This window comes from Aspergillus piperis, assembly GCF_003184755.1.
Source record: "Aspergillus piperis CBS 112811 unplaced genomic scaffold BO85scaffold_18, whole genome shotgun sequence".
NCBI lineage: Eukaryota > Fungi > Ascomycota > Eurotiomycetes > Eurotiales > Aspergillaceae > Aspergillus > Aspergillus piperis.
This window is the reverse complement of record NW_020291608.1, coordinates 121,338-137,005: the sequence shown is the minus strand read 5'-3', so window position 1 is coordinate 137,005 and position 15,668 is coordinate 121,338. Positions and strand designations below refer to the sequence as shown.

At 53.3% G+C, this 15,668-nt stretch overlaps 2 protein-coding genes across 2 annotated transcripts; one reads left to right on the top strand and one right to left on the bottom strand.

The window, feature by feature from the left end:
- Positions 1 to 5,088: 5,088 nt before the first annotated feature.
- BO85DRAFT_499769 (type I polyketide synthase) lies at positions 5,089 to 12,836 on the bottom strand (the record flags this gene model as incomplete). The annotated part of the gene is made up of 5 exons (XM_025664082.1): positions 12,229 to 12,836; positions 7,362 to 12,159; positions 7,010 to 7,294; positions 6,537 to 6,952; positions 5,089 to 6,469 (listed from the first exon to the last, which is right to left on the bottom strand). Exons 1-5 carry the CDS (start codon positions 12,798 to 12,800, stop codon positions 5,089 to 5,091), a joined length of 7,452 nt encoding a protein of 2,483 aa, XP_025512544.1. The 5' UTR covers positions 12,801 to 12,836.
- A 1,022-nt stretch (positions 12,837 to 13,858) lies between these two features.
- Positions 13,859 to 15,500, top strand: BO85DRAFT_522545 (aminoacyl transferase sphA; the record flags this gene model as incomplete). The annotated part of the gene is made up of 3 exons (XM_025665269.1): positions 13,859 to 14,813; positions 14,867 to 15,009; positions 15,060 to 15,500. Exons 1-3 carry the CDS (start codon positions 13,991 to 13,993, stop codon positions 15,498 to 15,500), a joined length of 1,407 nt encoding a protein of 468 aa, XP_025512543.1. The 5' UTR covers positions 13,859 to 13,990.
- Positions 15,501 to 15,668: the final 168 nt, after the last annotated feature.

The window sequence follows — 15,668 nt, the reverse complement described above, 5'->3', positions numbered from 1 at the left end:
TGAGCTTAGTTGAAAAAACCTGATATGATGAGGGAAAGAGGATGGTCATGAGTGTGATTTCCTGGCTGAAGCACGTTATCGCGCCCAATGAGACCTGACCATGATTATTGTCTGCAGATAAATCATTGGATCGCAAAATTCGGTCTGAAGCACCGTCTGATACACCGTAAGCCAATGTTGGCCTAGGGAAGAGCAGGTGGTGCGGGTGGTCCGTTGTGGATGCGCACATATCGGACCAAAGGCCATTTTCGTAACGGGCTGTGGGAAGATAAGGGCGACCCCCGAAGCCAGTGAACCGAATCTCATTACCATAATCCATAAGTAACCCAATCAATGAAAGTGAACGGACAACAGGGGAAAGACAGGATTGAAATTGCCGACGGAGAACCGAGTGGATGGGGACAGCGACCATGCGACCGCTGCACTAGCGCCCCCTTGTCTTGCTTCCCATCAATTTTACCGAATTTCGTGGACCAATTCCCCTTACACAATAGATCTGCCTGGCTGCCACGCTCTTACATCTGGAATGTTTGGTTCCAGCCACAGCAGCACGTAACCCAAAAAGACTCTTGCTTATTACTTACATAGTAGTGCCTAACAGTGGTACTACCAAGTATGGTAGAGCGGAGACGGTCTCGGGGGTCACCGAATGGATGAACCAGAAATGGGTGACCAGGGCAAGAGAGAAACCCGGAGGCCCTGTGCACACGGGCTTATCAAAAGGACTCCCTCTATATCAGTATCGAGGCCAGTCCGTCCCATGGACGGCATGACCACTCAGTGGCTCTAAGCCCCATCCGCTCGTTGCTTGGCCTGTTGCTTGTTTCCCAAGCACGAAGCTTGGCCTCCGCATCGGCTCCAACAACATAAAAAAGTGGATATCTAGTCCACTACGCAGAATAAGTGTGCCTTTGGTACAGACCTCGCACTTGGTTGTGGCAATTTCAGAGAAATTCCCCCCCGTTCCTTTGATCGGAATCGCCGTGGTGTGGTACTTGGCCGTGGGGATCAAACTTTCAGCTGAAGCTTACGGAAGACCGGAGTTTGGTGGAAATGTGGGAGCAACAAAATGCAGGTGGCAGGGGAGGGAAGTGAGACAAGACGCTGCAGTCTGGGGTCTGGAGTAAAAGCAACCATCTTTTTTGGGTGGGTGGCGGTGGATGCCGGGTGGCAGCATGAACAATGGTCCCCCTATCAGAGAGTCCAGCCTGGCATAAGTGGGTGGAGATAATATGGCGTTGGATGGAGAGGACTGAAGGATTAGTCCAACCAGACCAACTAATTGCCGGCTCGGGCATACTATGGTATGCTACTAAGCAATTAGCAAATTACTCTCCAGGGTTTCTTGGTCGGGTGGAGCCGCCTGCAGCATTCTAATAATTTACTAATAGGCGATATAACGCAACTGGTGTAACCCCAACATGCAGCACCGGACAGGCAGTCAAATTTCTTCCCGCTTTTCGATACCTGGAAGCCGCAGGATTCCGGTCGCATGGCAAATTAATCCTTTGTAGTACGCTGACCGCAATCATGGTGAAGCAATTGGTTGGTTATCCGGCGCAGATTTGAATCGGGGGTTACTAACTAACCAATCAACCTCCCCCTCTCCCCACACCATCTCTTGATCAGGTGAAGGGTATTCTGGGGTGACTTCGGAGTCCTGAAAAAGTACAATGGGACTTTTACATCAAGTAATGGAAGGTGGAAGGTGGGAATCCGACAATATCCCTAGAACGAATCTGGCGGGTGAGGGAGCTGGGATGAATGCAGAATAGTTGGGGGACGGGAAGCCGCCAACCCCATCAGCCCGAGCGCCGAGAACTTGCCGGGTCTCACAGCCCTTGTCTAAATCACACCTAATTTTCTCACTGTTGGTCATACTTGTTTGAAAGTAAGAGTAACTAGTAGCATGAGGCTCGTCCTTTGTTGTGACTTATTAGACATGAGTGTCTTAAAAAGCACATTGCAATATGTACTATTCCGGTCTGCGCTCAATGTTGGGAATTCCAAAGTTCGATCTGCAACTGCATCGACCCGTACTTCGTATTTCACACATCTTATGACCTCTCACAATCTGTGTCATGCTATTAATTTTCTCAAAATTATTTGTTTGATATGGCATCTCACTAATCAATATAAATATCACAACATAAATCATGTTTTCTCCTTAGCTATCCTTTGTGCTTGTTGTTAATATTGTGTATGCTGGTTTATTATATATTTCTATGAATCCGACTATATACAAGTAGTATTAGCTTGGTAGACACTAAGTACATAATATGGAATTTTTTTTGTCTCCAGTCCACGGTAGTATCTGTAATCTAGATACAAATAACTATATAATTGCGTCTCTATTCTCTTTCTCTCTGGGCTTGCCATTTCTCATGCTATCCCCACCATGTTAAACTCCTATCATAGGTAAAGGATTCCATCCAATGTAAGATCAGGTAGTCGGAGTAGATCTCGCATAAACAGCCATTCTCCCTTGCTCCGGTAGTCCAATGAGCGCCCCTCGCGTTACTTTAATATAATCAGACGCAGCGTCTTCCAGTTTGAATGTTAAATGACTGCACGAGACACGCTATGGTCAAGTATAATTCGAGATACGGTAGACTATTGATAAATATTAGATACCATTCTTCTACATTTATGCCCCAAGCACCCAAACAACGTGTATCTATACACACTACCATGTATCAGATGGTTGGCACCGGTCGATAGTTGTAAGCAGCATCCGAAAGTCTGATTGCTGCAGATCATCCAGTTGACCGGCTGATATACAAGCAGTCCTTGTCCGTCTATTCTGATAATATCATACATTCCCTACAACAATCATGGCCTATAAAATTGATTTAACGTTGGGACCCCGTATCTCTCGTCACCTGGCTGACTAGACGCGATATATCGATTTTTGGTCTACCGGTTAGCGCGACGACAATTGCTCCACTACTCTCTGCTGGCCCCGCTGAACCCCCCAAGCTTTGCGTTACAAGACTACCGATTGGTTGAAGCAAAGATACGCCCACGCCAGACAAGGCACTGGTGGACGGGATTTCCCCGGATATGGGTAGTGGTTGGGAAAATGTCAATTTCATTGTGGAACTCCGCCCGTGGAAGTATAGCAGTCTTTCCTTTCGCCTAAATGCGAGAAAGATAGGATAAAGCTATATACTAAACCGACAATGGCTTTTGTTCGCCAGGGCTGGTAAGCTGCTATTTATTTTGGTCTTTCTAATTCGAGCGGCCAAATCTAACGGCCACGCAGATCTGGTGGCGGCAAGTACTGCCGGCAAAACGAGACGAGAAATGCCTGATACTTGTGTATCTTAAAGTGACCTGCAAGTTGCCAACACCACCCAACGGAGCCATACGCAGGAGCTGTTGGCATGTTCTCAGTGCATTGTCATTGAATCTTTATAGAGTAGCTCCGTCTCTTATCCCATTACTGTGACTTTGGCACTGTGCATGTTTCGCAAAGTGTAATTTTACTTGCTGTTTCATCAAGGTGATTTATTGGATTCATGAGTAAAGATAACAATAACCCCAAGCATGTACAAGCTTTCCAAGCTTTATATCCTTTGCTTAAGACCCAGTGAGCTAGATACGGTAGAAAAAAGCTAGGTCTCTTACCAGAAAGTCTAACAACTCAGCGGCCATCAATGTATCATCTTCCATCCAGCTATGATATCTATTGGTGATAGACCGGTCAGAAAATTTTGGGCGCGATCAAAATCTATCCAGAGGACTCTGTCTGTTTCTGGCCGAACCACCATATTGTGAGGGTATGGATCACAGTGGCAAATTCCAGCCTCATGGATTTGCTGAATGATGCTCAGAAGTGCTGCAGCACGGTTTTCCGTATATGTTTCAACCACTATTTGCTTTAGATTTGGGATGAACTCCAGTAGGATGGCGTTTGGGCGATGTTTATCCTTCAGAAATTTGTTCAAGTGAGGTTGCCATTGCATTTATTTAACCTGATCGATTACCCCATAAAAACCTGGGACAATCCCTTGCTGGCATAACCCTCGCTCCTTCAGACGAACATATGCAGCGCTCTCGCAGATACAAGGGTCAATTCCCCTATAATTGGGATGCCATGGTTGTTTCTGAATGGCATGATACTAAGGCTGTCGAGGACAATTTGACAAATGATGTAGATGGCGTGGTTCTGGAGTGGATGCACTTACCACCTTCATGAGACATAGTCGTCCTTGTAAAGATACTTGGAAGACGCTAGACGTTTCTGATTCATTCACGCACCTGATAAAACCAAGCTCGTTTAGATTGATCATGATGAAGGGGAAGACGACGGTATTGGTGTTGGTGAAAGTGTCTTTGAAACCTCCCCTCCCCTGCGGTGGCTTTCATTATGCAAGCGAGGCTTGGCAACCGTGTAACTACCGTAGCGTTATTATCAAATACTTGAAAATGGAATACGCACAACTCCTCATATAGAGTCCAACACATTGTAGTTACTTATGTATTTAGTCAGTGGCAGCAGGCAGCATAAGCAATAGTTAGCGGGAGAACTAATATCTGTTCTGTTATACTGCCCCATACTAGTGCACTAGAATTATCTTATAAATTCCCGAGTCTCACAGTATTCCATTGAATATATATATTGATAGATGCAATAGAATTGAGCAAAAAAGTCACAGACTTCCTTAAAAGTTCTCAAATAACACAGATGATGAAATAGGAAATAGAATATTGTATTGATCCTTTAGGAAGAATCAATATCTAGGAAAGATTTATCACTCTATGATAACTCCTCTTAATTTTATATAGATAAATCTAGGCTGACGCCTCATAGAAGCTCAGTTTCAAAACCGTATCTTTATAATGTAATCTAATTCCAGATCTGGATTATATATCTAGTATTCACCCAAATGCGTCACGGAACAGCTCCGAGTACGCATTCCAGGTACTTTTCGCCGCACCATTGGCAAGAGAAATGGGATGTACAGCAGTACAGATGATGGCTACACACTGCGTACGCTATATGAGGTTGCACAGGATTAGGATAAAGGCAGAAACCGTGAAATTTATACTTTAATACCTTTGGTATAGTCAATTTAGACGGTCTCACTCAATACCCAGCAACTTTGCGAGCCCCTCCGCCGCATGTTTCCCCAACCCCTCCAAATTCCCCATCCCCATCATCTCCAATACGGTAATGTCAAAGCCGAACGCTTGTCTCCACCAGCTGCGCATCTCCACACCTACCAATGAGTCCATGCCCAGCTGCGACAGCGGCAGCGAAGTATTCAAGTCCTCGCCCGTCTTGAGCAAGAAGTTGAACAGCTTATTCCCGATCTCTCTTGCTAGCAGACTAGCGCTTTCCCCGGACCTCAATATATACGGGTCAGATTTTGTCCGGGCGAGGAAGGCCTGCAGAGTATCACCGTCGGAACTGACATCGTGTACGTTGGTCTTCGCGACGGAATTATGGTATAGCGCCATACGGCGATCCTTTCGCCAGAACACGCGACTCTCGGGACTGCTGAGGGGGACGGATGTGCGGAGACCAAGGATAAAATTATTCTTGTCTACGAATACTAGGCCGTTGTTGACATTATTGGCCGCGTTGGGGTTCACGGAGGAAGACATCGTGGCCAGTACGGCCTCAAGAAGCTCGGACTCGGTAAGATGGTGCGCACCCGTCTGCTTCAGGCGCTGGAGCAGGGCGTCGTCCTCCGCCACGTAGCCGATGTCCTGGACCGCGCCGATATCGACCGCGGAGGCGGCCAGCCCCAGTCTGGTCCGGTACTGGACGAAGGCGTCCAGGAAAGTATTTGCCCCGGCGTAGTTGGCCTGGCCGGGCAGACCCAGCACACCGGACGTGGACGAGAAGAGCACGAAGAAGTCGAGGGTGATCCCAGCGGCCTGGGTGGCATTGTGGAGGTGCCATGTTCCTTGAATCTTGGGGGCAACCGCGGTGTTCCATTCGGCCAGCGTCATATGGGGGAACGCTTGGTCTCGGAGGACCATGGACAGTTGGAGTACGCCTTTCAGGTTGGGTGCTTGCTGGATGGCTCGTTTGACATCAGCTTCGTTGGTGACACTGCCCTGGACGAGGCGAACGTCGCATCCCATGCTCTCAAGCTCTCGGACGAAGTCGTTATCGTTCGGACCCTGGCCCGCGCTCCGGGAAAGAAAAACTAGACGGCGGGCCTTGTGCTCCACGAGACGCCGCGAAACGGCGCGTCCGAGACCACCGAGGCCACCGATCATGAGGTAGGATGCGGTGCTGTCCAAGTCGAGGCTCGTGGAAGCTTTCACTAATGTCGGGTCGATCTTGGGGCTGCCATCCGCGTTTCGCAAGAGGATGACCAATTTGCCGAGATGGGTTCCTTGTTGCATGTGTCGGAACGCATCCTCTATAGCTGAGGCATCGAATGTCGTAATGGGCCTGATTGGTGTGATATGACCGGCTCGGAAGTACGTCATGATCAGTTCGAGAAGTCTGTTTTCATGAAAGCCGGTCTAGTCAGCGTCACCTGGTTCATTGCTATGTTGGGGTCTTAACGTACCGTTTGCACTCCGATGGCCGCTTGTCTCGCAGCAGGTCCAAGTAAAAGCAGGAATACGTGCGGCTGCCCAGGAAGCGGCCCATGTCGAGCCGAGCAGCCCCAAGCATGTCACGCTTGCCGATGTCCACCATCTTCCCGAACTCAGCAAGGCATAGCCAGGTCGCGTGCAACAGCTCGCCGGAGAGGGAGTTCAGAGCCAGGTCGACTCCTTGGCCTTGGGTTTCGCGCATCACGCCTTCCACAAAGCTTGAGTCATGGGAGTTGAAGATGCGATTTCTCGGCAATCCATATGTTTCTATCAGGTATTGTACCTTCTCCTCACTCCCTACCGTGGCATAAATGGTGGCACCTGCCATGCGGGCCAGCTGGATGGCGGCGATTCCCACGCCACCGCATGCACTGTGGATCAGGATTGACTTAACTGGAAGTCAGCATTGCGGTCCCCTGGCCTGACACGGATGGGGCGGACTTACCTGTCCTTCCTGCAATCCGCCCAGATCGAACATCGAGTAGAGGGCGGTAGCAAACACGACCGGCATGGTTGCTGCGTCTTCAAAGGAAAGGTCCGAGGGGATCTTCGCACAGAGCTTCTCGGAGGCAATGGCATGGGTCGCGAAAGTGCCATCTTCGCGCAGCATGACCCGGTCTCCGGGACACAGCCGCTTGACGTCGGGGCCCACATGGCGAACGATTCCGCTGGCTTCGACACCCAGGCCATTGTCGGGAAACGGAACCACAGCCAATGCGCCCAAGACATCCTGACGGAGGAGGTTAGTAAGTAAGTAACCCATCAGGCATGCATGGTGGAGAGGGTCACGTTCTTACCTTGAAGTTCAGGCCGGCTGCGTAGATCTCCACCTCGACTTCGTCCCCAGCCAGGGGTCTTCCTTTCGAAGCCTTCCAGTGCAGGGAGCTAAGGCGGCTGGGCTTCTCCATGTCGAGAGTGACCCAGTCGTCTGGCTCGGTCACAACAGCGAGGTCATCCTTGAGCGAGAAGGGGAAGATCCGTCCCACAGAGACGGTCCCACCCACGATGGTATACTCATAATCCGGATTCAACAATTCGTCCTTCGATCGGGTATGAAATTTGGCATAGATTTCGATAATCTTGTCCAGAGATGAAAGAATGTCATCTACTTCACACGTCGCAAAGTCAACCAGCATCTCTGAGCGAATGGAGCGTGCGGCGCCGATGACCTGGGCAAACCGGGGGTCGGGGCATTGGACTTGAGAGAGATGCGTGATCCACAGCAGACCCGATTCCCCAACGGTATTCAGAAGGTGCTGGAAGGCTGCGAAACGAGCCGCATCGATGTCTTCGAAGAATGGGCGAGTGCAGTCGAGGAGGGAGATGATGTCCTGGGACTGGGGCAGTTCGTCCCCGAGCCGGAATGTCTGCACCTCGTAGCCTCGGTTGTTAAGCCGGCGCGACAAGGAGTCCGCATAACTGTCATCACTGGGGTCACAGAGCAGACTGACAGTTCTCTTCTGGTCTGTACCATCATCGACCTGTGGCTTGGCCACCATGATGGCGTTCAGCTGATGCGGCTGCTCGCCGTCAAGCACCACCGCATCCAAGCCGGCGAAACCGGCGCCTTTCAGCTCCAACTCCCAACGAGCCGGGGATACGCAAGGCTCGTCCGGTCTTCCATCCGGCCCACCGTACCACCAGCCCGCCAGTGTGCCGAAGATGAAGTTGGGCCACTTTGAGGGGGAGTTCAGCTCGTGAAGGAGCAGTCGCCCGTTCGGGTCGAGGAGCTTGTGAACATTTCGGAGGGTTTCACCGAGGTAGTTCGTTGCATGCAGAACGTTGGTCGCGAGGATCAGATCGTACTTCTCCCCGTCGAATCCCTGCTCGGACGGGTCTTTGCTGATGTCCAGGGTGCGATACTCAATGTTGCTCTCCCCACTGAACCGCTCCTTGGCCGTCACAAAGAAGCCCGAGGAGATATCCGTGTACGTGTACTTGGAGAAAAGGGAGGGTGTGGAGCTGGAGCCAGTCGAGCTGGGCAGGCGTAGCAGCTTCAGGATGCTCGCCGTCGTCGCGCCGGTGCCGGCTCCGATCTCCAGGATTCGCAGGTTGGGTTTAGTATGGGCTAGGTGTTGGATGAATTGGGACCGGTCACACGCGTCGGTGACAACATAGAGCTTATATAAGGTGTCATCCGCGAGAAGGATATCGAGGGCCTCTGTTTCGCCGGTGAAGAGCGCCGCGATGTTGGTGGCTACTTTCTGGAGGCCGATGGCGCAGTCGACGACGGGCGTCTCGGACAGGTGTTGCACCAGTCGTTCGATCCTCTCCACAAGGGCCTCATCCTCAAGGGCAAGGAAGGTGGACCATTTTTCTTCAAGCCGCATTGCTTCCACCTGGCGGTTCATCCAGTCGCGATACAGGGGCATATGCGCCACCGGCGTGCTAGCATCTTTGATGCGCCGACTGCCGTAGATCATACCTAACCGAGCCAGCTCGTCCAAAGCCGGCGTGTACAGATGCCTAGGAAAGGACGGCTTGATCAGCGTGGTGGCGTCCAAGAAGTCGATATGCGGTCCCCATGTCAGGCGGGCGGTGGTTTCAAGGCCGTCGGTCTTTCCTGCCTCGCCGGCCTCTTCGAGAGGCGAAAGCTTCAAGCCTCCCATGTGCATGACAATGGTACCATCAGCGATGCATTGCTGGACCTGCCCAATAACTTCCCCGGTGCCTTTGACACACGTGGCTGAGGCCGACACCTCCAGGTCATCTACCCTGGTGGGGGCTTGCCGGACTATCACACGGTCGATCTTGGTGGGCACTCGCCGGTATGCCTTGGCGTCTACAGTGCCCAGGAGGCCAGCAAGAGGAGCCGCCTGAATGCAGGCGTCGATGATAGTGGGATGGAGGTGATAGTACGTTTCGTCTCCCGCTTGGTTCGTGGTCACCTTTGCTCTCGCCAATCTCTCCCCCGTGCCCGTTTCAATATTGATCAGGCGCTTGAACATCGGTCCGAAGTTCAAGCCTGCGCGGTCCATGAGGTCGTAGTACTTCTTGGATTGTAACTTCCGCGGCAGGGCATCCCTGAGAGCGGCCGTCCGCGTCTGCTCTTCCTCCGCCGCCATCCCCGAGGCCTGGCCAGTGCAGTGCTTGGTCCACGTCTGGCCGTTGTACGAGGCGATGGTGAATTCCCACCATTGGCTATCTAGCGAATCAGTCAACCGATGGGGATGGAAGGTCGTCACCACCTCGGTGGGTGTTCCCTCGCGCAGCACTAGGGCCGAACTGATCACCACGCCTCGCAAGGTGTAGCTCCCATGTGATCCGCTGATCTGTCGGATCGCCTCTCCGACCATTGACAGATAGCCCGCACACGGCAGAATGATATCCACCTCAACTTTGTGATCTCGCAGCCAGCCAGAGTCCTCAACCCGCATCATGTTTCTCCAGCTCGGCTCCAGATCAGTGCCGAGCAACTGACGATCGCCGAGAAGCGGATGGCTGGCAAACTGGCGGAATCTCCAATCACGGGAGATGCGGGACTCGCGCCAGTAGTCCACTCCATGGTCCCAGGGGTACCGAGGCAGTCCGGGCAAGCAAGATCCCGAGGGATAGAGGGCATTCAGGCTGATCGGAAAGTTCAGCTGGAAGAGCTTTCCGAGCGCTGTCAGGAACGACTCCACGCAATCTTCACCGCGGCTCATCGCCGCGAGGTACGGAACCGAGTTTGAAGATGCCCGAGCAGTCAGGATCTGTCTCACGGGCCCTGCGAGCGCGGCATGTGGTCCGATCTCCAGAAAGGCGACATTGTCGACATGATCCAAGAGCTCGGAGACCGCGGCCCGGAAAAGCACGGGGGATTCCAGGTTGCGTTGCCAGTAGGCCGCGTCCAGGGGCAGATCCTGTTCCTGCTTGCCAGTGACGCTGGAGAAGAACGGCTTTCCGGGTCTCCTTCCTACCAGGTCGCGGCCGATGGTGGTTGAGTATTTGGTTCCGACCTCGCGCATGTGGTAGGAATGATAGGCCTTATCAACTTTGAGAAGCCGAGCCGTGACTGTGGGATGCTCCTTTTTGATCCGTGCAACCGCGGCTTGCACTTCCTGGGCGTCTCCGGAGAGAGTGACGCTCTTGGGGGAATTTTCACAAGCGACCACAACAGCGGGAGGTGAGAGAAAGCTCTGGACCTCCTCCCACCCGAGCCCGATGGCCGCCATGGCGCCAGGGCGGGCTTGCCCTGCAGCGGCCAGGCCTCGCTGCCAGGCTGCGATGATGGCCTCCCGCGCCGTCAAGGCTCCCGCGGCATAGGCAGCTCCAATCTCTCCGCTACTGTGGCCGACCACTGCCGCTGGGGTGACTCCGACTGCGGCGAAGAGATCCACCAAGCCGATTTGAACGGCTGTGCAAAGGGGCTGCGAGAGCTCGGCAGTCTGGACTCTGGACGTCAGGGCCGGCTTGAGGAGCTCTTCCTCCAATCGCCACTTGGGACCGTTCGGGGCTGCTTTCAGGTATTTGTCCAGCGCCCGGATGGTGTTCTGGAACGAGAAGTCGGAGCGCAGGAGGAGGTCCCGTCCCATGCGTGCCCATTGTGCGCCTTGACCGGTGAAGACCATGGCGAGGCTGGGCGCGGAGGTGGGCACCTTCCGGCCGGGCGATGGGGTGACGATTCGGTCCGGACCGCCAATCAGAAAGGATCGATGCGGGAGATGCTCTCGGCGGGTAGCTAGGGTGTAGGCCAGATTGCACAGCTGGTCCTGGTGTTGCGGGACCCAGTTCTCGAAGGTCTCGGTCATCCGCTGCAGCGATCCAGCCACGCTGGCGGAGAGAAGCAGCAGCTGGGGGCCGGCAAGGAAATCATCCGGCGTCGGGCTGGGGATCTGAAAGCTGCGAGCAGAGTCGAGGATGAGATGCGCGTTGGATCCTCCCACGCCAAACGAGTTGATGCTGACTCGCTCCCATCGCGATTCCGGCCACGGCGTTGGATCAAGGGGCACCGTCAATTTGCAGGCCTCGAATGGGATCTTCGGGTTGGGGGCAGTGAATTTGATATTGGGGGGAATGATGCGATTCTCCAGAGCGAGGACACCCTTGATCAGGGATGTCAGCCCGGACGCGCCCTCGGAATGGCCTAGGTTTGGCTTGACTGATCCAATATACACGCCTGCATCCCCAAAGACCCGCGCAACGGCCAGCGTTTCGACCGGGTCGCCTGTTGGGGTGCCCGTGCCATGGCACTCGACGAAGGCTGTCTCGGCCATGTTCGTAATTCCAGCAGCCCGGTATGCTTTCCGGATCAGAGCCTCCTGGCTGTCGGTGCTGGGGTGGGCGATGCCCGGTGTTTTCCCGTCGCTGTTGGACATGACGGACCGGATCACCGCCCGGATGGGATTCCCGTCGCGAAGGGCTGCGGCCAGAGGCTTGACGAATACGGCGGTGATGGCCTCGCCTCTCGCGTAGCCGTTTGCATCCGCCGAGAAGGTCTTGCAGGACCCGTCGGGCGACAGAACTCCCTTCTCGGTCATGAACGCCGTCGCGGCTGGCGCAAAGATCAAGCTCGAACCCCCAACGACAGCGGCGTCGCAGTCACCTCGTTGGAGGGCTAGACACGCTTCATTTAGCCCTACTAGCGCAGACGAGCACGCGGTGCGGATGGTTATACTGTGCCAAGTCAGTAACCCTATCCTCTATGGGGAAGTGAAAGGAGTAGGGGAATAAGGCACGACATACCTGGGCCCGCGCAGGTCCATTTCATATGAGACCCGATTCGACAGCATGAAGTCACTATATCCATCCACCCGGTTCATGCCATTTTGCTGGGGGTCTTTGTTTTGCAATTCCAGCCAGTCCTCCCCGTAACACCCCATGTAGCAGCCAATGGGCTGGGCACGGAAGTTGACTTCCCCCGCGTCGTCGAAACACTCTCTTACTACTTCTAGCATCTGGCGCTGCTGTGGATCGGCGGCCTCCAGTTCAGCCCGACTGAGTGAGAAGCGGGACGCATCCAGCGCACCGAGCTTGATGCTCTCGTCGAGAAAATAGCCGTACTCAGTCACCACCGTGCCTGGTCGCTTGGATGGGGAGTGGAAGGCCGATACATTGTATCGTGACTCAGGGACCCGGGACCGCGCATCGCCTTTGGCTATCAAGAAGTCCCAGAGGTCTTGCGGACTCCCCAGTCCACCAGGGAGTCGAAGGGCCATTCCACATATCGCGATGGGGGAGAATGTCGTACTAGCATCATTAGCCTGGCCCCCGGGGTGAGGAGCAGAGCCAGAAAGACCATTTTCTCTGGATGGCATTTTGAAATATAAAGATACAAAGGCTCACTGCTAAGATGTTGAGTTTCTAGCCCTGACACTATGAAGTCTGCGTTGCGAGAGACGGGACTTTATATGTCCGTGCAGATTGCCTCTTCCCTTACCGACTTTCTCTGGTTGTGAGATAGATGTCATGATCGAAAGACGTCAGGCTTGTCCTCATTGCCTATCTACTCTCGTGCATGACTCTTAGCCTAATCGAATTGGCCCCCAATTCTCGTTGATAGCGGATTTTGATTGAAAGCAGTCGTACGTTTTCAATCCTTTTTGTAATCCAAAGACGTTCTTACAGTACAAAGGAAGAAGGGACCAATGAAAATGTAAACACCTGTAGTATTTTGTACATGTCCAGCCGCAGTGGTGCATGGTGCACCAGGAAACGGAGTTTATCATGTTTCACCACTAGTACTGCATGTGCCGTGATATTTTAGTGTCGAATATGATCTAGACTGTTACCCCTCTCCTAACACTATGTAAGACCGATCAGTATAGCCGCACGGGACTCGTCTCCTCTCGGTGGTGACGGCACCCCGCGAACAGGACCTCAGGCGAGCCCACATGGATCAAATTCCGTGCCATTCTGAGAGGTACGTTAAGTGAGGTTTGGAGGATGCAAGTATTTTGTGTTGTATGGACTTTCGTATATCATGTATCGCATGGCCCTGGATGCAAGTATCTGCCTGCCACACCGGCAGCAGGCTGGCTGCTAGATTGATACCACCCGCTACTCGGCTGCTAGGGCTGACATCAGCATGTGTGAGGAAATTAATCGATCAATCAATCAAGCTTCTTAACCGGACACCTAGTCCTTGTCTTCCGAAGCGCTCCCCGGTCCAAACATAGTAATTCAGATGCTACTGCCCATTTGCCCCCCGCTTCCTGCACCTACATTGTAACTCCAGCGCAGTCTGACTGCATTGGAACCCCTCGTGATAGGATAAACCGACAACTACTAGCTGTATAGCGCATCTTATACGAGAGATGGCGCAATGCGACGGTCTGATTTTGGGAAATTTCTTATCGGGGATTCCAGGCTGACACGACAACTGCAGCCCAGATAGCACAGGTGTTGATATAGCCTACTCAGCCAGCCCCCAGCAGCCTTGTGCATGTGCTTTCCTCTCCCAGTCTACATTGTGTTTCTGCACTAATACCTTCGACGCACTCATACTATGTCTGATTCGTTTATTGTTGAATGGGCGAGAGCTCAACAGCCCAAGGCTCCCAGCATGAAAAATGCCCCCGTCTTTTACCGGAACCTGGAAGAAGAGCTCGATGTGCGTCGAGCCCAGCATGGCTGCATCATGCTGCACACCAAGGAACAAACATCCATGGTGGACTTTTCCTCTACCGATATTCTCGGGCTGAGCACCTCGGGCTCCGTCCGCAAAGGTTACCTGGACGAGCTCGCCAAGCATCCCGATTTCAAGCTGAGCAGTCACGGATCGCGTCTGACCGACGGAAACTCCAAATACCTGGAAGACGTCGAGCGTGAGCTGGCCGAATTTCACGGTGCCGAGGCTGGGTTGATTGTCAATACGGGAAGCCTGGGCAACGCCGCTATTTTCTCTGTCATTCCACGCCCCGGCGATGCCATTGTGTACGATGAGCTCATCCACGCCAGTGTGCATGATGGCATGAAGGACAGCTTGGCCTTGTACCGCAAGGCCTTCCGCCACAATGACTCCGAATCGCTGTATGATGCACTGGTGGCCGTCCAGGAGTCGCAGCCCCAAATTCGCAACGGCACGCGATCGGTCCTGGTGGCAGTTGAGTCGGTCTATAGCATGGACGGGGATATCTGCCCGCTCCAGGAGCTAATTGAAACAGCCAAGGAGGTCTTTCCGGAGGGAAATGTTCAATTTGTGATTGATGAAGCGCACAGCACCGGGGTGATTGGGCCCAACGGTGCTGGGCTGGTAAGCGCTCTGGGGCTGGAAAGCGAAGTGGCGATCCGACTGCATACGTTTGGGAAGGCGCTGGCTGCGACTGGAGGTAAGACACGGTTGAATTGTGTTGCTGAAGGAAATACTGACTTAACTCGATAGCCGTGATCCTGTGCAATGAGACCGTGCGCACGATGCTGATCAACTACGCCAGAAGCATCATGTTCTCCGTGGCGCCGTCCTTCCCCATGCTGGCCTCCATTCGCGCTACGTACCAACTCTTGCGCAGTGGCGAGACACAAGGGGTATGGTCTGCCCCTTCTTCTACCGAAAGCTGGAGCTGACACAGCAGCAGGCCCAGAACCGTGTTCAGGAGATTGTGAAATTCTTCTTGGAGACCATGACCTCCGACCCGATTTGGAGTAAGGCCAGCGACACCGGGCTTCTCCGCCTTCCCACATACGAAGACGCGGATGTCCAGCCAGTCCTCACCCAGATCATCCAGCTGCGGACGCGCACCAAGCACAACTTCTACCTTGCGTTCCACCTGCAACGGGCCGGTTTCTCGGTCTTCCCCATCTCGTATCCGGTGGTGCCCAAGGGGACGGAACGCGTGCGGATCATCTTCCATGCGTCGAACACGGACGCAGAAGTGAAGGCCCTGGTTGCTGCAATTGCGGAATGGGCCCAAGAGATGCTGGAGATTGAGAGCAGCGGGGATCGAACGAGGGTGCCAGCTGCGGCGCGGCATGTGTATGCGTTGATTGCTCAGGCTAATATGAATGGGAGCGAGTAGATGGGTGCAAATAGTCCGAGAACTATCATGTAGAAAGAAAGTATTGAAGCCTTGATCTGGCGCTCCTGACATTACCTCCAAACTCCATTTTTATAGCCTGTACGCTGTATTCCGAGAGTGAGAGAAAGGGAAAAAAACAAGCCTTGCCCAATTGCTTATCTGGCTAAG